At 42.9% G+C, this 27,557-nt stretch overlaps 3 protein-coding genes across 5 annotated transcripts in view; 1 reads left to right on the plus strand and 2 right to left on the minus strand.

The window, feature by feature from the left end:
• Nucleotides 1–304: 304 nt before the first annotated feature.
• ttl (tubulin tyrosine ligase) lies at nt 305–7,112 on the minus strand. Its single transcript, XM_042066116.1, has 7 exons — nt 6,259–7,112; nt 5,580–5,658; nt 5,016–5,248; nt 4,760–4,895; nt 4,246–4,515; nt 4,002–4,145; nt 305–3,242 (listed from the first exon to the last, which is right to left on the minus strand). Exons 1-7 carry the CDS (start codon nt 6,425–6,427, stop codon nt 3,056–3,058), a joined length of 1,218 nt encoding a protein of 405 aa, XP_041922050.1. The 5' UTR covers nt 6,428–7,112; the 3' UTR covers nt 305–3,055.
• A 404-nt stretch (nt 7,113–7,516) lies between these two features.
• Nucleotides 7,517–27,557, plus strand: part of fignl1 (fidgetin-like 1) — a 21,343-nt gene continuing 1,302 nt past the window's right edge. Inside the window, exons 1-3 of one of the 3 annotated variants that reach the window (XM_042065615.1) lie at nt 7,517–7,820; nt 8,438–10,236; nt 13,182–13,186. In XM_042065615.1, coding sequence (XP_041921549.1) covers nt 8,480–10,236; nt 13,182–13,186 — 1,762 coding nt within the window. In that variant the 5' untranslated portion in view covers nt 7,517–7,820; nt 8,438–8,479. Of the gene's footprint in view, nt 7,821–8,437; nt 10,729–13,181; nt 13,187–27,557 lie in introns of those variants that run through there. The other 2 variants (XM_042065612.1, XM_042065613.1) reach the window with 2 other exon arrangements.
• Nucleotides 15,728–27,557, minus strand: part of ikzf1 (IKAROS family zinc finger 1 (Ikaros)) — an 18,775-nt gene continuing 6,945 nt past the window's right edge. The window contains exons 3-8 of the mRNA XM_042065616.1: nt 26,811–26,966; nt 20,639–20,914; nt 18,684–18,851; nt 18,288–18,413; nt 17,104–17,238; nt 15,728–16,555 (exon numbers count right to left, since the gene is read on the minus strand). Of these exons, the coding sequence (XP_041921550.1) occupies nt 15,831–16,555; nt 17,104–17,238; nt 18,288–18,413; nt 18,684–18,851; nt 20,639–20,914; nt 26,811–26,966 (1,586 nt within the window). The 3' untranslated portion in view covers nt 15,728–15,830. The remainder of the gene's footprint in view (nt 16,556–17,103; nt 17,239–18,287; nt 18,414–18,683; nt 18,852–20,638; nt 20,915–26,810; nt 26,967–27,557) is intronic.

Below are 27,557 nucleotides of genomic sequence, written 5' to 3' on the forward strand. Positions count from 1 at the left end.
CACTTTCACATTTCTTGCAGTATAATATTGTTAAAATGCTAAAAATGGTAATAGCTTTAATGCTACTCTATCGCCAAATGAATAAATGTAAATAATATTCTTAATTCTTCACTTTTTCTATGAATTCTGCCGCAAATGGTCTCTTTTTGTTTATTTTATTTGCATACTTGTTGAGGTGTTGGGTAGGGGATCTGTAGATAAAAACAGTAACCACATAACACACCATGATATGGTTTTATCTTTTCAAATTTGTATTACACAAAATACTGATGGTTATCCATCTCACCATAAAACAAGACACTAAAACCACTACTATAGTATTTATTTGTACTACCAGTACAGATGCTGTTTCCATGCACAAATAGGTAACAAAAAATATACCAACCAAAGGATTGAACTGAACACACAAGCACAGGGTGGCTGGTTGATGTCTTATTTAAACAGTGGAATTTCATGTATAAAAGCAGTAAGAGCAAGACTTCATGATAAGATCTGATTTGATGATGTCACAGGAGAAAGCACCCTGGGACCACTGTCGATGTTGACGTTGGACTCCCATGTCCACCTGCTACACAAGCTTTAAGACAGCAGATACATGCATTCCCACAAACCACAGAAACATTTCAAAACACAATACACTTGTTCTGTATTACAAAATACAAGCAGTAATTCTCTTTGGTTTGGAATAGGGAATGCCTTGGAGGGTCGTTGACAAACAGAGGGTTAGAATTTGTGTTACATAAGATTGTACAGCTGTTCACTTTTTATTTTAAGGATTCTATAACCATACTGAAAGTGTTGAAACATCATGTTAATGCAAAGGATTAATAAATTAAACAGTGGAACTTCTACGAAGTTATTTTCAGTAAGGCACCCTTTTCCCTTGATGGAAGGTTTTTCCCCTATGTAACACTGTGATAACACTACTTTGATGACATTAGGATAAAATCCCGAATGGCATATGAAACAGAACTATGGAAGCCATGAATTGTCTGAGCGTACAGATCTGAGATCCAACTTAATCTTAAACAGTAAAATTTCCTTTTTTCCTCCAGCATATTGCCAAATTGTGCATCTGTCTTCTTTATAAATTAAAGTTCCCCTTTATAGGACTAATTTACACATTACAAATCCCTTCATAAATTCTGCAGGCAAATGGTGAAAAGCTGATGTAACAAAAACATGTAATACTATTTTAAAATTAGCAACAAATACTTGGGTAATACAAACAAAACAAAAACTATTTTAAAACACGCAAGAAACACATTTATACGGCAGATGGAGCTATCCTTTACAGTTTCCGTGCAAAATCCATACAGCTTAACTATATTTAAGCATGCAAAAGCCTAGCTTTTCATGAGCAGTAAATATAGGGTCAACTGTAAAAATCAAGCATTCCTTAATGACTTGATAATGTTAAAAAGTTACACAAACAGTGCAAAATATCAGCTATATCTGAGACAAGAATTTAATTTGGTCATTTTTGCTATGCACCTTGAATAGTGACAGTCCAAAATGTTTGCACCATTAAATTCTATGTCTCTCCTGTTTGCCTAGTGACAAACTGATAAATGGAGCCAATGACTGGATGAAGATTAACATATTGTTAAAACACAATAAAAACATCTGCTCAGTATTTCTAAGGGAGGGATTATTGTAGAGAAATATGTATATTAGGAAACACAAATCTTAATCTTAAATTAGGGTACTTTTGACCTGTCTACAAAGAGTCATTGGGCTATGCACAACTTTCTTTTTGACACACTTCAACATGCAGTTTGTACATACAAAATGGACACGTTAACTGCAAACAACTACAGTAAGACACAAAATAATATGGAAAGATATTTTCTTAACAAATTATTTCTTCAGGTGGAGGGCAGCAATTTTCAATCTATACCTGCACAAAGCAGAATTTGGGGGATTTGAATCCTCTTCATCTAATTCATTCCTAAACATTCTAAATCGGTTGTGCTTCACCTTGAACATCTCCAGCTAGGGGATATGTGTGACCATGTGACCTGGTAGCATCTGACTGATATTCTGTAGGGTATTTCTATCGGTCAAGTTATCAGGGAACAACTAGTTGCCAGAACCATTACAACAATTTTCACACAGACTTATATTTCATTTCATCGTTAACTTGATTTTTTAATAAGCTATTGTTAGCTTTGCTGTTAGCCTTATCATATAAGCAAGTGTGTACCAATGAGGGAGCAACTGAAATGCCTGAAAAATGTTCTATCCTACTGACCAACAGGACGAGGGAAAAATACTAAGAGCATCTGAATATAGCCAAAACCTTTCTGGGAAGGTCTTTCTTTTTTTGCCTCACTGTGGGTCATAATTCCGTTTTGTTAATTACACAGATACAGAATGCCGTTCTTAATGCCGTTAAGAAGTAGGCCTGTACACTGAGTGACAGGCACGGACAGGCATTTTTTTCAGCTTCCATGATATGTATGATAGGAACAATAAGAGAAGCAACACCAGACAAACTCTAGTCACAGAGACTTGCTAAGGGTACACGGCCATGAACATTTAAGGCACTGAAGTCTTGGAAACTTCAAGAGATCCTCTCCCCTTATCTTCCAACAAGGCTCTATGCGTTACGTTTTGCCTCATTAACACTACATCCTCAAGAGTTTCCTCTATCTTTGCTACCTTTCATCCAATCATACTCTTCCTCTCGGCAAGATCTGACCAGACAACCCTGTGTGACAGGACTATCCGGTCACTAGACCCATCATCCTCCTCTTTGAATGACCTACACACACCTGTCACCATCTCAAGACACACACCTTCCATTCCACTCTTCACACATTCATGTCGTCTTCATCAGTGGCCAATCGTCATCAGTGGCCTTTTTTTCCCTTCTTTACAGATGCGGGTAACCCACCCCACACTACTCCTCTCTGAGGGCACCCTTTTCAGGGGGAGTACATCTCTCAGAAGCCAGCTAGAGGCCGACTCGGGGCCACATCGGAAGTAGCATTGGGTGGGACCGCAGGGGAGGCGAACTGTCCAAGGGCAGGGCTGGAAGCAGTGTGTGTGCTTATAGCTTGATGAAAGGGCCGATTTGATGAGGTGCTCGTAGTTTGGGAGAGGAGCAGCAGTTGTTTGACGTAAGGGAGGGTGACGTGGAGAACGGAGGTGAGGTGGAGAGGGGGTCAACGGTCAGGGAGAAGACGGTGGAGACGGCCACATCCACAATTCCTTGGCAAAGCTCTGGGTACAATTTCCTGCCACAGACAGAGATGACAGTGCTTTTATGAGATAATAGGCTCGGACATCGCAATGGCCTTGAGTTGCTTAAAATAGATGCATGCATTATGCAATGGCCTGGGAGAAACCTAATCCATGGCAAAAGCACACAATACAATTTTCAATACATTTGGGTTTGGGAACTGTAATGGGTCCAGAAATAGCAGATTTAAATTAGCTCAAGAGGTTACAAAATCCTCTGCTTTGAAATAGGAGCAGTGTCTGATCATTTCCTATGCAGGACTGAAGTCTATAAAAAATAAAAAAAACTCAGCATGAAGTAAATAAATGGGTGGAACAAACAATGTATCCATGGAGACCTTCACACACTGTGTGCTGGGCATAAAGCTCATTTTAGATAACTGGCGGAACTCAATCAAAGCATTTTGGGCCTTGTGTTGAGATTTTACAGCAGGAGGTAGCAGTTCCAGCTAGAGTTGCAGAGGATTATTTAGGCAAATCCAATATAAATTAAATCCATGTATAAAAAAGGCATGCAGCGTTTAGATGGACTGATACACCGATATTATAACAGGAACAATGTTCAGACTTGAGAGTAATGTGAAAAAGGCCGCTGGATCTGATCTTAGGAGCAACTCCAACAATATCCACCACACTAAACGAGCAGAGAATCTCTGAAGCAAACGTAAAACGAGCTAGCTGAAACAGACCGGGTTAGAACATAACTCTGGACCTCATGCGACTAATAAGAATCAAATAGAGACAGAGGCACTCACTGTGCGCAAGCTGGAGCGCCGTTGATCTCGATGAGCCAAACTTTGAAGTCCTCATCCACCATGAAGTCAAAGCCAAACAGCTGGAAGCTCTGGTAGGAGAGGTGCTTCGTGCTGATGGCTGGCTCAATGCATGTTAAACAACTCCTGTGTGGTAAGATTCATGAAATATCAAAATACATGAGAGAACACAATCATCATCTTTTTAAAAAATATCCAACAACCACACAGGGGAAATGATTGATACCTGATGATCTGTTTGATTTGAGGTAAAATGGATGCTTCCAGTGTGACATTGTGAGTGTTGAGAAGGTACTGCCTAAACTCGTCAAAGAACATCTCATTGCCCTCTTCATAACGCCCATAATTCTGAGAATGCTCTTTCTGGATGCAGTGGTTGGTGAGGTGGCTGGTCATGTCCTCAAGGTCTGTACTTTTGTAAGGCTCAGAGGACGTCCTCAGCACTCCTTCTCGATACAGGTAGATATTATACTGGTGGTCCACTAGCACCCAGCTCCTGGGAATAGCAAACACAATCTGTAAGGAGGTACTTGGCATGCTGCCTTCACATACATACCAATATGGATTCCGCAATGGGATTATGACATTAGCTATTAGTCACAAGCCTAAGCCTTAATACTCATGTAGTGTTTACATGCGCAAGTCATATTTCAGCAATTCATGATGACCCAAAAATTGAAAAAGAAAATCTGTGGGAATTCATTTAAAAAAGCTGCATAAACTGCAGATGACCTTCATACCGGATGTCAAATTTGCGATGCCCTGGTTCCAGTAGCAGAGGTCTCTCTAGGTACTTCTGGATGATGTGAACTTGTCCCTGATTATCAATGTACTCCAGCAACTGGTTTGCATCATGGGATATCAAAATTCCAGCCCCTGCATGTAAATCAATAAGTTAATACTGCCTTTGATTTCACTCCCACCAAAGCTATTTGAATAGAAATGTGCATCATGTAAGGCCATGTTTACAAGCTTTGTATAGTAATGTTTTCTCACCTTTGGCTCCAGCAGATGATTTGGCAATCCAAACTGATCCCTCTCCACTTTCCTTTCTGCAGTGGTACGATGCTAAGAACACCTCTCTTTCATCTGTCTTGGGATTGCTCTTCATGTGACTAATGCCATTCTTGGCTGGGGCCACAGGGGTGTTAAGATTGGTGGGGTAAATAATGTAAGATTCCGGGAACCAAGTAGAGGAATCAGACAGCTCTGGACTGGTCTTAATTAACCTACAACAAGTAAATGGAAGCAAAGCATGACGCATGACTCATGACTAACAGACTCAAATTCTGACACGTAGGGTACATTTCCTAAGGGCTAATATGCACATGCTCACCTGCATATCAATAAGAACATGCATATAGGCCAAAAGTAACACGAGTTGATCAAATTCTCCAAAATACACATAATAAATCATACTACTCAACCCATAGATGCTAAATGAATGGAGAAACTATCAAGTAGTGTAGTGAGAATCATTGTTGTATCCAATAGAAACTAAAAAAATGATTTAAAATAGATTTTTCCAATTATGTATATAGCTTTGCTATCAATACGTACTTAACTAGTGATGCTTTGCGACAAAGCTTGTCTGCTCCTCTGTAATAATTCACCAGCTGCGTCAGTCCCGGTTCATGGCCTGTGGGAGGTTCATGAGAAAGATGTGCAGCAGGTGAGCACAACACACAAATTGAATGAGAATGCAAAAACAAAGAGGTATGATGTAGCCTCTTGTGTCTGGTCAAACAAACAGCCCTGCCTGTGTCTGAGAAAAAACATCTGGCATAAAGCCAAATAACTGGTCAAATACGCTCATTATAAATTCAGCACTGGCTGGGTAATACACAATGACACGTGAGAGATGGCAGGGTGGGGTAGTGCTTTTAATGTGAGAGTAGGCTGCAGAGGTGATGTGTTCTAACCTACAAAAATATAAGTCTTAAGTGATAAAAATGTTACTTACTAGCCTAAGTAAAAACTGCAAGTAAACGAAGTTTTTTTTATTGTCCCATGCACGATGTTAGCAGATACAGTGTCTCATTCACTACACACAGAAACATGTAACTCAAAAACTCCCTGATAGAATCAGAGACAGATACAATACAAGAGTTAACGTAGTTGGCAACTGATTGCTTGCCATCATAGATGGGTATTTAACACAGCTGCATACGATGAGCACTACTAGCCCATTCATAAGATACAATAACACAGCCTTCAATATAAAAAAAAGACTCTTTACCTAATCGTCCGAATGGAAGTCTGTTTCGTTCCCCGAGCATTAAATTGAATCGAGGATTATCCCTTTTCAGTCTCTTCCATTTTCCAGTGGCAACGAGAATTTTAGAAACTTCAGCATAGATGCTGCTGGTATCATCGCGAAGAACAAATGTATACATTGGGACGCTCATATTACAACGCAATCACAAAGAAACTGTGTGACTAGTTAAACCTTAGATAGCAATCCAAATGGAAAATAACCCACAAGACGTGTACAGATAACTGTGACTGATTAAAGCCAAAACTCTAGCCGCTTGCTCTCGACAGCTAGCAATTTGGCTGGCTAACGTTATCTACCTCCTACCAAAATAGCCTGTGGCATGTCGCTAGCTGGCTAACGTTACTGTAACTTACAATTACTAGTGCTACACACTAGTGCTACACACTAATTTCAACATATAACTGAAAAAATAAGTCACGTCTGGTAGACAACAGTGTCTGTCCTTTCGCATTGGGTAACAGTGATGTTACCTTGGAGTCTAAAACAATTAATGGGACCCACAATACTGGGTGTGACTCTCAAACATGCTAGCTATCAGAGCTAAAGAACTGGCGAGCTCATAGTGCAAACTGGCTTGCTGTCTGTCTGACAAGCTTCACGCACGTTAGCTACCTAGCAAGCAAATATATGCTCAAAGTTATTTGTGTAATTGTTAATTTCCTTATCTCAGCAAAACATATGCATGTTCCTCGTCTATCCTTTCTTCTTATTATCAGATAGAGTACCGTATTCTAGGATATTGAAACACTTCCCCCGTAACACAGCCCATAGATTAGTCCTCTTTTCCTTTATTCCCATGGAACTGTCAGGCTACGGCTACGGCGTCACCAGACGAACGAGGCACCAACATGTATTTGCCGCGTGGAACTATGGTCAGTGTAGTTTTAAAACAACAAACATAATTTCATAATTAAAAGCAATAATGAACACGAATTTTCAGTATTGTGTTTTCTGTGCACCTAGACATTTTGTTTTGGTTGTTGTTTGGGTGGTTGTTTTTATATTTTTGTGCACATGAGTATATGATATGTTTATATGCATTCACTCTTTTAGGGCCACACAAAATATAGTCATAATAATACAAAAAGAAGAAACAGAAAAAAACGTCTCAAAAGAAAACATATTGTAGGCTATCCAATTAATCTATTTATAAGATATCTTTGACAGAGAACATATCTGCATATCTACCTTCTACCACAGGAGGGCGCGCTTACACAATTTTAAAAGACTTGACCAAGTCATGAGTCTCTCAGTCAAGACTTTGGCTTTCAACATGTGGATAATATTTGTCATCTAATAGTAGTCTAGACTCTAGGCGTCAATGGGATGCGTGAAAAGTGGTAATGGTACAATGTAAAATCATATTCATTAACTGATTAAAGTGTTTGAAAAGCAGAGCGGGGCCGAGGACAAGTCCAACCCACACGAATTTTTTCACCGGATGTTTTGACATGTGGCGGGAAGTTTGGAGCCACATAATACTTCAGTCACCGCTAGCCTGTAACTAGACGTCTTGCTGTAAGGTAAGGCATTGAGTTTAAAAGTTGTTAATTTTGTGAAGAAGAAATAATTAGCACCTTCAAGCAATAACACCCGATTCTACAATTTACTAGAAATGCTGCCAGGCAGTTTATGATACTAACCACTTTTAGCTAACGTAGCTAACGTTAGTTTAACAGTTACCTGATGTTAACTTTACCCGTCCTGTGTATTGCAGTTCTATGCAGTGACACGATAAACAACCTAGCACTATGCCAAACTTAATAGATCGGTCTCGTTAAACAAAGATAAGGTTAGGAAGTTTGTGGTAGGTTAGTTAGACTCATCAAAGCCCAAAAGTTATTCCAAATACTTAACGTTATCTGACGTTAAGGTTTCCATAAACACATGCAACCTAACATAGCAGCATACCACATTACTTTCAATATGCTCATGTCCAGCTTTACAGTTGTATGCCACCCCTCCTTTTAAAACATATTTAAAACATATTTCTCTTTCTGTGTTATCATCAGCAACGTGTAATATATGCCCATTCTATTGGAAGCTCATTATCACTAAACTAATTACATTAATTTCATTTTTGTAAGCTTCAATATGTGTTCAGTTGAAATGCATTTGTCTCGCCCCCTTGAACATTTAGGGGACGTATGGTGGTGCTCTGTGGCCTTGGCATGCATTTTTAATGGCTCCTGTCCCCACTCCCTGCACAGGCTGGAACAGTCCAGGCATGAGCAGCGCACACCTGGACGAGTGGCAGAGGAGGTCCTTTGACATTTCGTCTGGCACATGCACACCTGAACAGACGGCAGATGCCTATCGAGCACACCTCCGGTCCATTCAGTATGCATGGGCGAGCCGGGAGCTTTCTCCGGCCGCTGCCGCCAGCCTGCTCAGGACCTACTCGGAGCGCTACGCCGCAGTCCTGGACTCGGACGACCCACGCACCGGTCTCAACAACTACGCGGAGAGCGCGCTCCACGTGGCACGTAACCAGAGGAACCACAGTGACAAGTGGGAGTCGTCCCTGGACAGGGCGAGCGTGCAGAGCCTGCCGTGCGTGCAGAGGATGATGCAGACCTGGTCAGGGGTGGCAGGGAAGTCCCTGGTGGCGCCAGCAGATGTCAACGTTGTTGTCGGCGGTGAGGCCAGTGGGAGTAACAGGAGCTGGGGGCGTGCTGCGGATCCTTCCACATCTGGTGGCAGAGCAGAGCTCCCTCATCCCAGTGGCGTGGGGCTGCTGTCCTCCAGAGGTGAGGGCGTAGCTGCCCCCTCTCACCCCACAGTGAGTGCCGTAGAGAGGCCCAAAGTCTGGGAAGGCATCCCGTCCACTGCTCAGCAGTGCTCTTTCCCAGCAAAGACTCAGCCTGGAGTGTCTCCTCTCTTTGGACCAAATGCTGGTAACAGCCTGGGCTCTCATCAGCCAGCCAGCTCTGTCGCTACTGGGTCTCAGAACCACCAGTCTGTGTTCTTCTCCTCCTCTTCAAACCCATCCAAGAGGAAGAACTTCTACAGCTCAGCAGGTGAAAATAGCAGATCGGGTTACTCGGGTCATGGGGCTCAGGAACCACGCACTGCAGGGAGGAGAGTGGACGAGGGCTCGGGCAGGAGCTTCAAAACAGCTCGTGAGCAGCTTATCGTTGACCAGCAGAAGAAGAACTCGCACCAGCCACAGCGAGCTCAGCCCTCTGCATGGGGCCCAACAACCAAGAAGTCTCTGGGTGCCAACCGCCCGAGGGGGACGTTTTCTAAGTTTGTGTCTCCCATGCCACGGCAGGAGGAGGAGGGTGGGAGCGCCAGCGAGGCGCCTCAGGAGCCACAGCTGATTGATGAGCGTCTGAAGAACTTTGAGCCCAAAATCGTCGAGCTGATCATGAGCGAGATCATGGACCACGGCCCGCCGGTGGCCTGGGACGACATTGCGGGCTTGGACTTTGCCAAGACCACCATCAAGGAGATTGTGGTGTGGCCTATGCTGCGGCCAGACATCTTCACTGGCCTCCGCGGGCCCCCCAAGGGCATCCTGCTGTTCGGGCCCCCGGGCACGGGCAAGACGCTGATCGGGAAGTGCATCGCCTGCCAGTCGGGGGCCACCTTCTTCAGCATCAGCGCCTCCTCGCTCACGTCCAAGTGGGTGGGCGAGGGCGAGAAGATGGTGCGGGCGCTCTTCGCCATCGCCCGCTGCCACCAGCCCGCTGTCATCTTCATCGACGAGATCGACTCGCTGCTGTCGCAGCGCACGGACGGCGAGCACGACTCGTCCCGGCGCATCAAGACCGAGTTCCTCGTGCAGCTGGACGGAGCGGCCACCTCGGCGGACGACCGCATCCTGGTGGTGGGCGCCACCAACCGGCCTCAGGAAATCGACGAGGCGGCACGCCGGCGGCTGGCCAAGCGCCTCTACATCCCGCTGCCCGAGGCCGAGGCGCGCCGGAAGATCGTGTCCGACCTCATGGGCCGGGAGAAGAGCCAGCTGGGGCCAGGCGAGCTGGAGGGTATCGTGCGGAGCACCGAGGGCTTCTCCGGGGCGGACATGACGCAGCTGTGCCGGGAGGCGGCGCTCGGGCCCATCCGCAGCATCCAGTTCAGCGACATGGCCACCATCACGGCTGAGCAGGTGCGACCCATCTTCCACAGAGATTTTCAGGAGGCCCTCAAAACAGTCCGACCCAGCGTCTCTAGTAAGGACTTAGAGCTGTATGAGGAATGGAACAAGACTTTTGGCTGTGGACGATGACTGGTGACAAATGTAATTGTTTTGTTTTGGTGTCTGTGGAATTACAACAATTTATTTTTAACATTTTCATTTTTGTTGCAGTTTAATGTGTCTACGAATCAGTTAAACTATACACTAAAAGTTACTTATCAGTTATGACAAGTATGTGGTTTTGTAAAAAGTTAATAAAGTACCATTCCTCTTTTATATCAATATCAGTTCCAATAAAGCTGTAATCATTTGAGTTTTCTCATGGCCAGCGACTGCAACAGAGTGGCAAAGTAGGTTCTCAAAATAGGTTGCCTAATCTGCACCCAGCATGGAGTTGCAAGTTTTCCTTGTGACAGCGGAAATGTGCCAAGATTGATCTTTGGGGAAGGTAGGGTTTAGTGTGTCTGTACATCTGCCATCTCCACACTTCCAAAACGCAGCTAATGGATTAACTTAGACTTTGGTTCCTCCTCGGGCTCAAAAAGAAATTATATGGAGTATAACAAAGATTGGCCACATGTCCTTCAGTTTTAACGCAAATCTTGCCATTTGATGCATTGTACCAGAGTTAGCCTTAGGCTAATTTACATCTGCAGTCCCTAGGCAGGACACATATAATTGAACACATAACAGAAAGGGACTCACCAGGCATGACAAGGGAAGTTGGGCAATCCTGAGGGTATCCTGGTGTTATGATAAGTCTTAGACCACAAGCCAGCTCTTGCAATCCTCTTCCTCCTTGTGCATGTGATTTGGGATTAGTCATGGCAAAATGGAAGACACTAGTTTGTGGTGACTTAGGAAATGAAAGAGTTTTACAGGAACACTGCATGATTTCACTGTGGTCTGAAACCTAAAAACATGTTTACCCAAGCCATTAATTTCCCCCTTTAAACATGTTTATGTGTTTTTATCATCATTGATTAATCATAATAATAGTACTAACTGAAATCCTACATTGTACAAAAAACAACATTTGTAAGATAAGTGACTATCCTCAACAGCAACAGATTTAGGGTTTTTTTTTGTTTGTAAAGTGATGTTCAAATGCAGTAGGATTTTTTTGTTAGATGCTAGCAATCTACTGGAAAGCATGCAAAATACTCCCAACAACATGCTTCAGAAAGTGCCAAGATTTTGTACACTTGCAACTTATTTACAAAGGCAAATCCTGGCAGTTAACTTTTTTCAGAACTAATTTCTCATCTTTATAACATTCCTAGAAGTATTGAGGAAGCAATTGTTCAAAATGGATTTGTACCATCTTTTTCTCCATTGTGAAGATATACAAAAGATACATGCCAAGCCAGCCAGTTGGTAATCTGCACAGGGTTCTGTGCCTATAGTATACAAAAATGGGATTTAGCAGACAGTGGCAGTTGGTGGGAGAACCTTTAGATGGAGGGGCCACTGATCCCAGACCTGAGTATTCCAAACTTTCAGCCCTGCATACCTTTGGCATAATAGATCCGTTTAATTTCCATGCTCTCAGTCAGCAGCACACATTTCTCTAAAGTGACCAATACGCAATGAGGTCACATCATAAGTGAGTGCACTTCTTCCAAACTGGCCTTAACATTTTTAGGAAGTGATGTAAATAGGTGTATTGTTTATCTATTTATAGTCGTGACAAAGAGCAAGTGTGCATGAATAATGCTCTGTCTTATGTATTCACTGATTTCAATTCATCATCTTTTAAATGGCACATTTGTTCATTTTAAAATAGTCTATGTTTGCCTTTTTGTATACTCAAGCATGTAAGCCTCATTTCCCTTCATATTTCAAAACTTTTTGCCCCTTGATGCACTCCTGGAAGAAATGTCGAGACAGTATAAAGCATCAAGTGTCCACAGAGAGTTTCGAGCTTGGTGTCCTTCAAGCTCGATCGCTATCCCCCATTGCTGTGGCATGTACACTGTCTCCTGCAGTGGAGGCACCGATTATAGATTGTGCTCACATGAAATGAAACAGTCATTTAATTTTTATGAAACAATCTTTGAGAAGCTGGAAGCCCATGAAAAAAGGGTTTCATATATTTTTCATCTTTTTGTCAAGTCGCTAATGAATATTTCAGGGTTGTGTGTGGTTGGCCGCAGTGTTGAAACTTTGTAAAACTAGCCAGCAGTGCAAGAGGCGAGCCCATCCCATTGGGGCGATGGAAGGCTGGGGCTCCGACTCCAGCAGGACTCCCCACAGCTGGACCAGAGGCACCGGCGCACAGAATTCCACCAGAGCCAGCGAGGCCGTCCCTCTGAGACCCTGGCCTGCTTTCATCTCTCTCCTCCAGCCCATCTTAGGTTGGGTGGGTGATGCCTGGAGAAATGAAACGGGGACTCCACAGTATCATCACACAGGATCTGCTATGCTGTAATGTATGTTGGGCAGAATGTTTTCTTAAGAGATACATAGTTTGATATGTCTAATACTACAGTCATTTCCATTAACATAAACACGTGTCCTCATTTAGTGGAATTTGGGATTTTCCCCTCGTTTTTTCCCCTTTGTCGTTAAATGTCAAAAAACACTTTTTTTTAGCATGTGAGGTAACCCCCAGAATTCCTGACTGAGTTGAAGTGCAAGTGATTTTTTTGCGGTGGTGGGGGGTATTTTAGTTTACTGGTTTGAGCGCTTCAGTTCAAATGGAAAGGGGAAGTGAGATCTGGGATTCAGACTGGGGGAGAGTGTGTTGGCCAGATTATCCCTCTCATGCAAATGTCCTCCCTCCCCTGTTAGGTCCCAGTGAAGCGTAGGGGGTTCAGCGCTGGCCCCAGCTGCTTCCCGCTTCCGTCCCAATCGCACAGCAGCCATCTGGACGCCGCACCCCCCCCCCCCCCCTCCTCTCTCTCCCCCACCTCCTCTATCTGTCTCTCCTTTCCTCTCACCCCCCCCCCCCCCTCTCTCTCTCACTCTGTCTTGTGTCTTGGTACCCCTTACCCTCAATGCCCCTTTTGGCCTTCTTCACCCACACAGGAGTAAAGGCTTTGATTCTATATTACACCACACAGACCCCATGTGCAACTTAGCGCCATGCGTAGTCACCTTAGATCCATCTCTGCCCCCAACTCTTTTACCCCCGGTGCCCCAGAGTCTGCCCCCTTGGTCCTCACACCTCAGCCACAGCACACGCGTGGGGCTCCAGTGCTCGTCGTGTCCGGCTCTCAACTCCCCGTAACCCCCACTCACACGGGCTCTACCACGTCTCTTCATTTCTCCACTAATTTCTGAAAATGTGCTTTTCAAGACGCATTTGTTCTGAATTTAAAGAAGTATATTCTAGTTATACACTGTCAGTCAGTGTCAACCTTATGAACATTCTGCCTTTTCACCTTTTTCATCAAGACCATGATTTGACTATTTATATATAATAAATTGTCAAATCTTATAATAATATATTCTGCACATATCTTGTTTCCACTGCAATTTTCTGTTTATTTACTTCACATGGGAATGTGGATGCCAATCATTTGCCATCCTACAACTATTTTACCTGACAGATGATGGATACCCTGAGGGTTGACAGACATCTCAAATGATTTGCTGAGCAGTTAGTGTAGGAATTCTTAATGACAATAAAACATTGGAGTATTCTTTGTTTTATTAATACAGTTGTGCATGCTGATGTTTAATACTTGGCCTTCCTAAAATATGCATCTATGTTTAGTTAGATGCTACACTGACATTAATCTATTGTTTATGAGCGGACATAATATAACAAATTTAGACGTATTGTCTCATTATAAGTTAATTTATTTTTTAAAGTTAATTTATTTTTTAGTAAACTGCTCGTGTCTTTTTTTTTTTAAATATCACAAAATACATTCATTTTCCTGTCTTTACCTGTGTAGTCTAACATACACAACAAATACAGCAAGTCTTTGGTTGCAGTTACAGTCATTTTGATTGAATAGTAATTTTGTTTTCCTTTGCTTTAAAAGAACAAACACAACTGGAGTTTTCACTTTAAATTGTGTAAACGTTTTTCTGCCTTTATTGTTTGACATCACTTTACATTTCCAACAAACATCTCTCGGTAAAACAAACAACATCCCTCGGTAATCTGTTTAGCCACCATCACATTTTGTACAAAAAGAATTCGGACCACCTTGTGAAAAACCTGTGAATTGATACCACTTTACATTACACTTCCAGACTTAAACAATCCTTGACTGAGTAAATAAATTACAAAAAGGGAATATGGTTTGTATTCAACTTAAATAATACAAAAAATAACTACTGAAAGAGACAAAATAAAAAATATATGTACTGTATAAAGTTGACTCAGAAACAAGTTTGCAGTGGGCATACATCTATATTGTGATAATACTGTTATTAGCCTACTTGTAGCCAGTTATCATAAGACATTATACCTCAGGGAGCAGAATGAGGTGCAAGTGGCTACAGTGTCCAGACCACTTTCAGGTCCAAGTGCCCACGGGGACCTGGGTTTGAGTCTGACCCAGCTCATTTCCTGATCCCACTTACTTCCTGTCACTCTTGTCATGTCAATGTCCTGTCTGATTAAAGGCATAAAACACCCCAAAACATACTTAAAAAACATCACACCTACATATAAATAGTTTAACTATCTTTATCCTTGTGCTGACAGTCAAATGTATGGTGAATGCTCACTTCCATTTTCAAACAAATTCCTCCCAACAGGAGGCTGGCTAAAAACTGAAAGAATAAAACATAAAGCAACAGATACAAGCATACACAGAGATGTGCACACTTTCTGAAAATCCTTTTACAAAAGAACATAGTACAGAATGATGGTTCTCTTGCTTGCCAATCTTATAAAAAGTAGAGGAAGCATAGTTACATTATTTCAGCTTCCATCAAAGTGTTACATATATGACATACATACATATTCCCTACTGTTTTCCATATTTTCAAACATGCAGACAGTGGATGGATGGGATCAATATATTTGAATATGGTATTTATATTCTACTACACATTTGATTTGTGTGTGTGAAATTGGTGTGTACATTTTACATCTATGTGTAAGAAGTATATGTGTGGTTTCTTTTATGAACTGGACATGTATGTGGTTGTATCTGTGTGTGTGTGTGTGTTTGTGTGTGTGCGCGTGCACATGTATGTGTGTGTGCGTGTGTGTGTGTGTGTGTGTGTTTGTGTGTGTGCGCGTGCGTGTGCGTGTGCGTGTGTGTGTGCGTGTGCATGTGTGCATGTGTGTGTGTTTGTGTGTTTGTGTGTGTGTGTGTTTGTGTGTGTGTGTGTGTGTGTGTGTTTGTGTGTGTGTGTGTGTGTGTGTGTGTGTGTGTGTGTGTGTGTGTGTGTGTTTGTGTGTTTGTGTGTGTTTGTGTGCTTAGTATCGATGCTCTCCGCGCGTCATGTGAGAGGAGAATTCGTAGCGGTCCTGGCTGTGGTAGCCGCACAGGTTGCACTCGAACGGGTCCCTGAAGCCGTGGCATCCCATGTGGATGGTATACATGACGTGGTCGAGGAAGAGCACGCGGCAGTGGACGCAGCAGTACGTCCGCACCTCCTTCCCCTCCCCGCTCAGCACCTTGAAGCCCTCGGAGCCCACGGCCACGCTGAGGTCCACGCCGGCCGTGCGCAGCGCCTCGAACTGCCGCTGCTCCTCCTTCACCAGGGGCAGGGCGCCACCGTTGCGCATCCCCGGCGCCATGTGGTTGGTCAGGTAGATGAGGCCGGCGCTGGCCGCCCCGGGGCCTCCCCCTCCGACCGGCCGGTCCTCGTTGTTGCTCTCGGTGTCGGTGGAGTCCTGGCCGCTGGGGCTGGGCGAGCCCTCCTTCTCGCTGGACGCCGACTTGGACTTGGAGAGCAGCAGCAGGTTCTCGGCGGCACTGTCTTTGGCCGACAGGCCGCCGTCAGCCGAGGACTTGTGCAGCTGGTAGAGGGGGCTGACCACCACGTCGGACGAGGAGCCGGGGGAGGTCTGCACCAGCGGCCGCAGGGACTCAGCCCCCAGGTAGCTGATGGCACTGTTGATGGCCTGGTCAATCACGTGTGGCTGCATCAGCTCCCCGCCACTGCCCTCAAACGACAAGTCTGACAACCGCTTTTCACCTACCGAGGGAGAGAGAGAGAGAGAGAGAGAGAGAGAGAGAGAGAGAGAGAGAGAGAGAGAGAGAAAGCAATTCTGTTAGTGCACCCTATCTTTGAGTTTATCTGTTATACTTCCTGTCTGACTTACTTGTGGTTTGAGGGATTTTTTTAAGGAAATACTACTGAAATTCATTCCATTGAATCGCACACCATCTTATTTTAGGCTAAGGCTAAAATCCACATTTAGGATTCTATCTTTGAGGACACATGCTGCAGAGGACACACAGTGCATGAAATGCATGAATGTCATAATCCAAGGAGGACTCCAATGAGGCGGACACAGAAACAGCTCCTGTACTTTCATTATTTAAAAAAGACAGATATAAAGGTCATGTTTGTTGAAATTTGCAGGAATTTGCCAGATGACTTGTTGTCATTTATAGTTGAATGTTTTATTTCTGCCTTCTGAATATACCCTGCTCATCTGAAATCTGGTTTGAGCTTGAGCTTGACAAATACAGAATTTCCTTATCAGGGTTTAGGCACAAAAAGTAGACTTAGACTCTTACCCACAAACTTCTGTGGCATAGAGCTCTTTCGCTTGGCTACATTATTAGCTAGCCTGTCTAGCACCAAGGCCCTCTCCCGTCCCGTCAGGCTTATGTCCTCCCTCTGCTCACTCTGGTTGCTTTCTTCCTTTACTACTGGAAAGCAAGACAGAGAAATGTTTAGGCTTCATGTCTAAGTCTGCTCAAAGGCTCAGATAGCTAGTATGTGAAGTGTGAACAAATATATTGTTTAGATTTATGGTTTCATTTATTTTACATTAAAGTATTGATTTAATACTAATTCAAGTCTTTGTTAAAAACTGACCTAATATATTTGTAATTTACATGGCAATTTAAAGACTTAATATTATGTAGGTAATCTGATTTTGCTGTTATTATTATTACAGTAATAGAATAGCCTAAATATAATTACAGCTATAAAATTAAAGCAATGCCACTAATTGAATCCTGCCGTAAAATCTGAAGCTGAACCTGTGGGTGTAGATGTGATGATGAGTATAGATCAGACACTAGCTACTATGAATCTGCATGCTTTTTATTCTGATGTTCAGCCCTCATTGTTTTAAATACCTGATACTTAATTCCAAGATAAACACTTATTGCTTAACACTGAAATATCTAAATCATATGTATTCATAACAAAATGGTTTAAAATCAGAAATAAAATTCAAAACCATCCATTTCAAATAAAAAAGAAAAAAAAATAATAATAACTTATGTTATTATTATTATTTTTTATTAACTTATTAACTTATTTAAAAAATGGCATATAAAAAAAACTTACAAAGGTTTTGACTAAAGGTCAGTCCTTTGTATATCATTATAAGAATGCATACACTAATTTTGAGAGATGTAAAACTGACACAAGCACCAGATGCAATGAAAAGCACTTGTGTATAAATATGTGGAAACACATAGGATACCCAAAAGACACTGGCTTACCTATCCATGATTATCTTATGCATGTATTATATCCATATTATCTATGTCATGTGCACGTATCTATACTAAAATATAATGTGTAATGCTGTCAACTGCAGGTACATGTTAAACATAGAGAGATTTCCACAGCAGCAGCCTAAACCATGTCATCTATATGAGATGGAATGAGTTACTGCATGTGTGGAGACATGTGAGAAAAGACGGTCAGACAGACAGACAGCTTGACGCCGGGTGGAACTGACCTGTATAGATGCTGTTCTGGAGTCCCATGCATTGCAGGTAGTTGTGGCATCTCTCCTTGTGTTCCTCTAACGAGCTACGCTGCTTGTAGCTCCGCCCACAGTAAGCACACTTGTGGGGTTTTCCAACTAGGTGTAAAAGTGCAAAGATAAACACTTTTACAAACAAAGGTATTTGTGTTGAACGTGCAACATCTGTAGAGAAGTGTGACTCATAAGCCCATAGGCAATCAACAAAGAGGCCACAAGTCCACTCATAAACAATTAACACAAAAGGAAACACATTATACATAAGCACTGTTATGTCCATGTGATCTGTCCTTTAGGCCAATGATTAACTGACCACTAGCTGGATCAACGGATCGAGGAGAGGTGGACGTTCAGAGGGCGGCGACTCACCAGAGTGTGTGCGCAGGTGGCCTGTCAGTGCATCTCGACGGCGACAGGCGTAGTTGCACAGATGACACTTGAAGGGCTTCTCTCCAGAGTGGAGTTTGATGTGGCGCAGCAGGTTGCCCTTCTGAGTGAAAGAGGCCCCACACTGGTTACACTGAAAGGGTCGCTCCCCTGCACAGAACACGGCATAGAGCAGCTCACTCACCAGTCCTCTCCATCATCACACATGTCCTACATTATAGTCAACATCACATTTTTTGTTGTCAGAAGATAGGCTAAAGAATCAGCATTAGAAATTAAAATGTAAAGCAGTGCTGCTTAAAACAGGCTGAATGAATTTCCAGGTATGGGTTAAAAAGTAACTAAAAAAGTAAACATTGATATATGGTGACTGTGACAAAGACACAGATCATCTGTATTTCACACACAAATGGGGATATCAGTTTGTTTTCATGGGACACTAATACCACTCAGCCCTACTTGTGAAACCCTAATTCGAGCCATAAATGGCCTGATAGAGGACTAGTGTCTGAAGAACTGTGCGATGTAACAAAGCCTTCTGAGCTAAAGAATCCCCACTGGTAGCGCCATTATGCGCTGAATGTGGGGTCAGTGTCCTACACAAGCTCCCACGCGCAGCAACATCCTCGATGACAGAGCGGCTCGCAGCGAGACTCAATCAAACACGCCAGCGGGATCTCGGAGCGGAGCGGCACTCTCCCAGGCTGCGCACTCTCCCTGCCACGCCATGCCGCTTGGCTCCGAGATCGAACAAGAGCCTTTCAAACTGAGCCTGCCAGTTTCGTAATGCACCACTGCCTGGGTCAATTTGATCTGAAAATCTCATTTTTTCCTCTTCTTCGGCTCTAAAATAAGAGCGGCACATCACAATGCAAATGCAGACCTCATTTAAATAAAGCGGAGGAAACACTTTGTGTTTGAGAGCCAGTCTTCCTGATCAGCGCCTCTGGAATAAACCAATATCCAGCCTCTCGGCGTGTTGTGGCATTCTGAGAGAGCGTTTTAATACAGTTCTTTCTTCAAAAGGCCCCCTATAAAATAAGAGTCACCAGTGAAGCAGCAAAACTACAGAAAAAAGAAACTCATTAAAAAGGCATTTCAGGAGCACAGTCTCACCAACGAATATTTATATTTAAAAAGGAAGCACTTCATTATATAATTTATTATAAGTTCTTTTTGCATTTACATTAGCTCTGCGTTCCTTTCTTCCATTTTGACTTTCATTAGCTCCTGAAGTGAGACAGCTAAGTGCCTTTTTGAAAAATGTTCTCCACCAATGGTTTGACTTCATTACAATGGAATATCAATTTTGAAAGAGAGAAACTCTTAAATGCTGTGATAATTGCTGTTTTATGGAGGTTTCATTATCCTAATTGTTGCTCACATATTGTTTTGGACTTTATTTTAAAATGTTATGTTTTGGTCCTATGTGTTTATATTTTCTTGTGTGATTTATATTTCAAGTATTTTCAACAGATTAATGACTTGAAATTAGAAAGAAAATTAACAAAAAGATCACACAAATGTATTCCTGGATGACTGTCGATCAGGCATTAAATGACAGTAAAAAGCATCAGCCTTGTTTAGAAAGCTATTTCATCACCACGATCAGCACAGACAATGCAACTTCACTGCTGTCACTAGGGGGGAAGATGTAACATATGAAATTAAGAAATGATCAGATGTTCCACAACCACAACTCGCTCCCTCACAGCTTCACACAATCAGACAGCCTTCCTGTCATATAGCAGTATCTTAACCGCTGCCTCATAATATTGCGCTGCTGAGCAGATGAGGCAGTCGTGGCGAGCAGACTCCCTGAGGCTAGCTGTGCCAGGTCTGCAGCCCAGTGCTGCTGTCTCTGAGGGCAAAGCCCAGCTGAGGGGAGCAGTGCACAGTGAAGGATGTAGACAAGGGAAATGGCAAATTGGGCTTACCAGTGTGGCTTCGCTTGTGCACCATCAGCACATTGGGGCCAATGCAAACTATCCCACAGATATCGCACTTGAGCTTCCCGTTGGGGAGGCGGATGCCGCCGGCCGCCGAGTAGGCCGCCTTGCTGTCGGGCCCGGCGTGGCTGCCGTTCACTTTGGCGCCCGAGGCATCCAGCACGCGCAAGTCTTCCGCCCCTTCCTCCTCCTCCTCCTCGCCATTCGCCTCACAGGCCATCCCATTCTCCTCGTCACTCCGAGCCTCAACTTTAATATTGCAGGCTGGAAAAAGAGAGCAGTGGGCCACTGTTTAGTACACCGGCATGCTCTGCAGTGCCGTCTCCACCTCACTCATGCAACAGGACTGGGGAGCATGTGTCCAACATGGGAACACGCCCATAGGGGGCCATTAACTCCTAACATGTACTACACAAGCTTGCTTCTGTCACAAAAACGTATTGAGTCTTTGTTTAAGACTAAAGCGTATCTGTTTCTGATGTGTGTTTTAGGATATACAATTCATACTGAAAACAAAATACAAAATAGTAACCTGAAAGAGTTCTTCATGAGTCTGTGTGAAAGCTTTCTGTGTGCCTATATTCCATAAACATAGAGGGCCGCTTGAATCAAGTTGGTTAGTTTGTGTCTAGAATGCTCTAGTTCTTTTCTGAACTAAATACAAACTCTTCCTCTGTGCATCACCAGGTTTCCATTTAAGTAAAGTGACATAAGTTATTTCCATAAGCAAGCAGTAGCACAAGGTTGATAGTGTGACTACACAGAGCCAGTAATTAATGCAGCAATGGTCTTTGGCTTTATCTATATCAAATATCAAATGTTACCATAAGGCAATAGGCAAACCTCTGGGACTAAAAGATGACAAGGTAGCGCAAGAATAATTTTACATCACCATTCTTGGCTAAACTACTTTCTATTTAGGCAACAGCACTAAGACCTCGAGACTTGAATTTGCAGGCCGAAAGGTCACAATACATTCTCACAGGTAAGTAATGTATTTCAATTTTCAACAAAATAATGAATTTGGCCAGCTGATCTGTGCTTAAAGGTTGATTCCAACCAGTACACGACAAATATCACATTTCCCTGTTTCACACTGTCTTACTAAGGGATAATGACATTCATCTTTCTCATACATCTCTCTTCTGTGAAACAAACGATAGCAAGATAAACAGGAAACAGAGACACAGGAAACACTGTGAAACTGAGGACTGCTGCGGTGAACACCAGACCAACAAACCATGGTAAATACTCATACACACACACACACACACACACACACACAAAGATAGACAGACAAGAGTTCATAAAAAACACCAAGACAAAATTAAAACAACACTCTGTCCATGGCATAAAGACACAATGCTGTTCCCCTAGGAAAACAATAGAACATCGAAGGGGTTCAAAGTGGACTCTACAGAGTTGCATCTGAGCAGTAAGAAATTCAAATAACTTAGCAATTATCCAATTATCTGATGAGTTGAGTACTCAACAGAAATGGGAAGCTGTGTGGTGAAAAACCAGTATGCCCGAACTACTCTGAACTTCTTATGTAAGGCTTTTATGGTCTTTGTAGAAAGGGGCATTTCTCATGGGCATGGCATCCACACAAAAGGTGGTGTTGTTTGCATGTCATGGTGGCAGCCCGATTTCCCCATGCCAAAGCCACCTCTGTTTGTTCAAGCTAAGAGGAAGAAGTGGAAATAATGAAATATAGGAATCTGAAGGAAAAGGGGAAGCTTTAGCAACATAGCCTGCCCAACCGAAAAAAAGCCAAGAATTATGGAGAAGTGACAGAAAGAGAAGCACACACAGGGAATTGTGAAGCTGGGTAACTGAAACGCTGCTCTTTTCAGCCTGTGTGAGCATACCACAAATAAATAAATAAAGAAATAAAAAAAGGTTTGTAACACATGTGGTAGGCTATTTAGAATTTAGCCTTCACTTTGTTGACTACCACCAATCTCAAATCAAAAGGATTTCAATGTAGTGGAAATCTCACAAACATTTCAGATACCTTTGTAGATGTGGTCACCGGAAAGTACCAGAACAAAAACGCTCAGTACATGACAGCGTGATCATATGTGCTCGAGAAACTCAGCTCATCCCAGCAGGATGGAGAACCTGAAACCGCAGTGCCGTGAGAGACTGAAGCATGTGAAGTCCTACGTGTCCTCCATCATGAAGAGAGGGCGTGCCGTGCGCGGTACAAACTCAGCCATCCATTTAGTCTTACACTTTGTCACTTCTGATGCCCTATACGCAGGTGACACCCACAACTGTGAGGACACCAGCTCTTTCTCACAGGCTCATTTCAGGGTACACTGGCGTCTGTCACCAAAGGAGTCATTAAGACTTACGGAAAGTTCTGGATCTTTTCAAGGAGTTTTGTTGGGCTTTTCTCATACACAATAAAACACACACACACACACACACACACACACACACACACACACAGACACACAGACACACACACACATACACACATACACACACACACACACACACAAATACATACACACAAACACAGAGAGAGAGAGAGTGAGAGAGATCGAGAGAGAGAATGAGAGAGAGGCCACACACATGAACTAACCCGTCACTAGTATTCCTGTATTGGTGTTGCAACAATAAAGCCTATGGGCTGTCCTAACCTGGGTCAGACAGGGGGAACTGGATCTGCTGTGCTGCAGTCTCCCAGGGATATGGGGAAGTTATGACTAAAACGGGAATGAGAAGAAGGGCTTTTACTTTACATAACGCTTGTCACACATCCTAATTTACCCGTTTTGGGAAGCTACTGTCAAAACCCACAAGGAAGGACAAACAAAGAGCACAGGCCAATAGCACTATATGAGCACCATGTTACTGCAAGCGACGGCTTCATGTGGATACAATGACCTGGAAACAATGAGTTTGTCAGGGCACGAGCCACTTTGGTTAGGCTAATACAGGGGGTCACAACACTAGGTTGGCAGAGGCCGGGCTGACGTTTGAACTTCTGAAGTAAGCGGTGATAGTTTGGTGGGGAAGTTAAAATAGTGTGGGGGTTTGTGTCAAAGCACTGGTGCTCTCGATGCCTGAAAATAGCCTGGTGAGTGAGCTGTGGAGACACATGCATACACGCCAAGAAGGCACAAAAATGATACACGCATGCATATACATATGTTTTGTGTGTGTGTGTTTGTGTGTGTGTGTGTGTGTGTGTGTGTGTGTGTGTGTGTGTGCACGTGTGTGCACATCTGTGTGCATGAGTGTGTGCGTGCACGCATTTGTCCACACACTGATAAGGAACAGCTAAAAGGACCCAGCCTTGTTTTTTCATTTCAGGAACCTCAAAGTCAAGAGCTACTATCTGAAATTGCTTCATAGAATAGCAGCAGTAGAACTCTTATAGAGCAGTGAGTCTGTCATGAGTCACCAAACAGGGACTCAAAACCAGATGAGACTCTTTAGTGGGTCAAAGCCAAGTGAACAAACACAAGGGAAAATCCTCTTGTGCACTTCTGAACTCCTTGAGCCAGTATTAACACTGCCATGCAGCATTATTGTATATGTTTCATACTTCAACTGTAACAGATGGGTCAAAAATGTTTGTGTTCAGAAAAAGTATTTTTTAATGATTTAACCCTTAAAGGAGTTAAAGGAGGTAATGTTGGGAAATGAACGTTCTTTGGGTTCTCTAGGTTCATTGAATTCAACATAGAATTTTAGAACCTTCAATTGTTGCGGAACTTAGAATGTTAAAAAAACTACACCTTTAAGGGTTTAATTACAAGACATTTATACACCTTTAATACAAGACATGCTCTACCAAATGGTGGAGCATCATGGGGGGGATGAATAACAGGGCAGAAGTGTAGTTTCACGGTTGCTCTGTGGAGTAGCACAGAGCACACACATACGTCATGCCGCCCCTGAGAAAGATCAAGTGTTCTCTTTTAGCTTTGAGGTCTACGCCTCCTCGGGCTGCAGCACGCCTCCAAGCGCCACACGCAGATTCCTGTTAATGCCTTGCATTTGAAGGCCACGCAGGGTGATCCTGAAAGATAACTCTCCCTCGATAGAGTTGCTGCTGCTTTTTTTTTTGGTCTATCAAAAAAAAGTGCTGCAGAGATAGAACAGTCACATCCTCAAACAGTGACTGATCAGATTAAGAAGGGAAGGCTGTTAAGCACACACACAAATACACACACACTAAACACACACGCTCACATACATACACTAGGGTGCACGCACATTCACACACACAGCACATAGAACTAACCTATTCCACATAATGATGGGGGTTCCAGTTTTCACTACAAGGCTATTTGGAGAAGTTGTCTTTTTCTAAGATATGCTTCGGGTTAGGCTTTGGTACCTGAGCTCTATGTCTCTGCCAATATTCCGTAAAAGTTTATGCTGTCTCCATCTTTCCACAAAAATAAAATTATGATTATATTTTGACAATGTTCCCTTTTCATTAGAAGCATTCCTGTTGTTTTCCCAAATCATGTTACCCTACTTTACAACAAATTCTCTCAGATATGCTGTTGCTGTCATTTTTGAGTGGGATAGTGTGAGTCATAACGATAGCTATGAAACCAGTAGCCCCCACTCTGGAAATGAGTAATGAGTAATTGTTGAACTCGACTCGTGTAACATTTGGAGGAGTGTGATACCAGACTTAGTAAGTGGGGTCTGTTCTTTTGAGAATGATAACATGTTTATAGTTATTGTGACAGTTAGAGCAGAAGTTAGCGGGGCGCCGGATGCCAAATATAATGCCACAGAGGCAAAGGTTCCAGATCCTTATGTAAGGCTCCTGTACAGTTTTTGAAGGTGTCTGTAAAAAGCACAGCAGTTGAAGTGAAAGCATAGGCATATGTGCAGGTGCACCGTGTGTGTGTTTAAGTGTGTGTGTGTGTGTGTGTAGTGATGCCTGACTCTGTTCCTGAGCGCATTATCTCCCTGCCTGGGTGTTGAAACTATCTGAGCTCTGGCAAGTTCTTCTTAGGAAACTCTTGCACATCCTATTTCAGTTTCCTCTGACATTTTGTTTTATTTTTTTTATCTTTTCAGTCAAGAGAGCCTCCAGGACTTTGATTATGAATAGTAATAAAACAAGAGTGCGCACACTGTCGTGGTCTGGCCTTATTACTGGCAAGAACTCATTTGGAAACATGCTAAGCCAACCCCAAGTCTGTTGACACTTGTATGTTTTATGGAATGCAAAATACAATACAACTCCTAATGATATGGCTGGACAACAAGTCAAAAACAATTAGCCCTCCACTGTGCATAGGAAATAATCTCAGTGTGGAATACTAATGGATTGAAGAGGATATCAATTACAGCAATGGCACTACACAACTATCGTAACACCCCCAATTATCACCACTTTTGTTCAGAAATTCTAAAACAACGATTTTTTTTTAACACTTCAAAATAACATTTGCTAAATTAACCTGACATTTTTCAGTAGCCATAGGTGTGTAGATTTGAACAAAAATCTGGTTTGTTTGTTAACGGGAGCATTTACTGCCTGAAATATCCGATTTTGTTTACCACGCTCAGAGTTATAGTGCTGGCCTGATGGGTCGCCTATTTACACCGTTTCAACGGCACATGGGCGGTTAGACCGAGAATTCTCGTCGTGAAATTAAAATTCCACTGGAGCTCCAAGCGGTTGTGTACACGCAGCCTTACAACACTGTCTACAGCTCTTTGAGTCACGGTAAAATGTCATTTTTGGTACATAGCTAATTTAGATACACCTATGGTGTGGGTGGTTGCGTTTCTTTAGGAGTCTGCTGTCTTGGTTTGTATAGAAATTGATATTAAGTGACACATACACGCAAGACGGTGGAAATACGGGACCGACGGTAATAGGGGGAGTTCCAATAAACACTTTAAATTCAGGTGAAATTCAGAAACTTTATTGCAGTGAACTAGAGGTGAATGTTCAGTTCAGTCTACTTGTAATGGGGAGAACTTCTCTTGAGCTAGATATGGGCACGTTCTTTTTACACATACACGGCCCATTGTAGTTCAACAGCAGGATATACAGTATATAGTTCATTGAAATGGGATTGCTAATTCATTCAAAAAGGGTATTCTAGAATGGTTAGAGGCTATTGACCTATTGAACAGACTGTCCATCTGACTTGACCAAACTCACCCAAGCCTTTGTCAGTCCTGTTGTTCTGCTGGAGGCCAGAGGTTGCAGACAGGTCCTCTGGCACAGGCATGGCCTCATCTGTCTCCTCCGATGCCTCATTGGCAGGGGGACTGTCCCGGCCTGAGAAAGGACCGGCAGTCATACTGACATCACTCTCTGGACCAGAGAACAATTAATCAGAGTTTCACAACATTACAAGAAACTGTGGGCATGCACACTCATGCCTTACAAAAATGTAAGAACTACTGAAGCCCCCCCCCCCCCCCCCCCCCCCCACACACACACACACAAATACATGTGTAATCAATGGCGATTGGACAAACTGTAGTTTCATCTTTCTTTTTAACCCCTGCACAGAACTGCAGCCCTTTCCCATGTAGCACACTTTTTCCATTCCAAGAAAACGAACAGAAGTGCTTATTGCACAATGTCATGTGGAAGATCTTGAGCCATGACTTGACAGCCCAATTTAAATGTGCACTGATGGCCTAGATACTGTATTGTAGGTGTCATTTCAACTGCGGTTTACCCCATATTGCTTCTGTGTTCTAAAACCCTTATCACTTGATCATTCTATTTTGATTATTACATATTTATAATAAAATCAAACAAACATTTGCTTTGTTTTGTTTGCTTCAGAGCAAACTCTTCTTGTTTAATATTCAAACATTCCTTCTCAAGGGAAACTTCTGGGTCGGGCTGTTGCAATATCCGATTTTCACTACACGATTACAATGGCCCCTACAA

This window comes from Alosa sapidissima, chromosome 16 (genome assembly GCF_018492685.1).
Source record: "Alosa sapidissima isolate fAloSap1 chromosome 16, fAloSap1.pri, whole genome shotgun sequence".
Taxonomy (NCBI): domain Eukaryota; kingdom Metazoa; phylum Chordata; class Actinopteri; order Clupeiformes; family Clupeidae; genus Alosa; species Alosa sapidissima.

What these genes read in the sequence shown, in the direction of transcription:
- ttl (XM_042066116.1), bottom strand. Translation starts at nt 6,427, where the DNA reads ATGAGCGTCCCAATGTATACATTTGTTCTTCGCGATGATACCAGCAGC. An exon ending in CGCAAAGCATCACTAGTTAA is followed by an intron (nt 5,249 to 5,579) that starts GTACGTATTGAT and finishes TACTTGTTGTAG; the next exon opens with GTTAATTAAGACCAGTCCAG. An exon ending in GGCGCTCCAGCTTGCGCACA is followed by an intron (nt 3,243 to 4,001) that starts GTGAGTGCCTCT and finishes TGTCTGTGGCAG; the next exon opens with GAAATTGTACCCAGAGCTTT.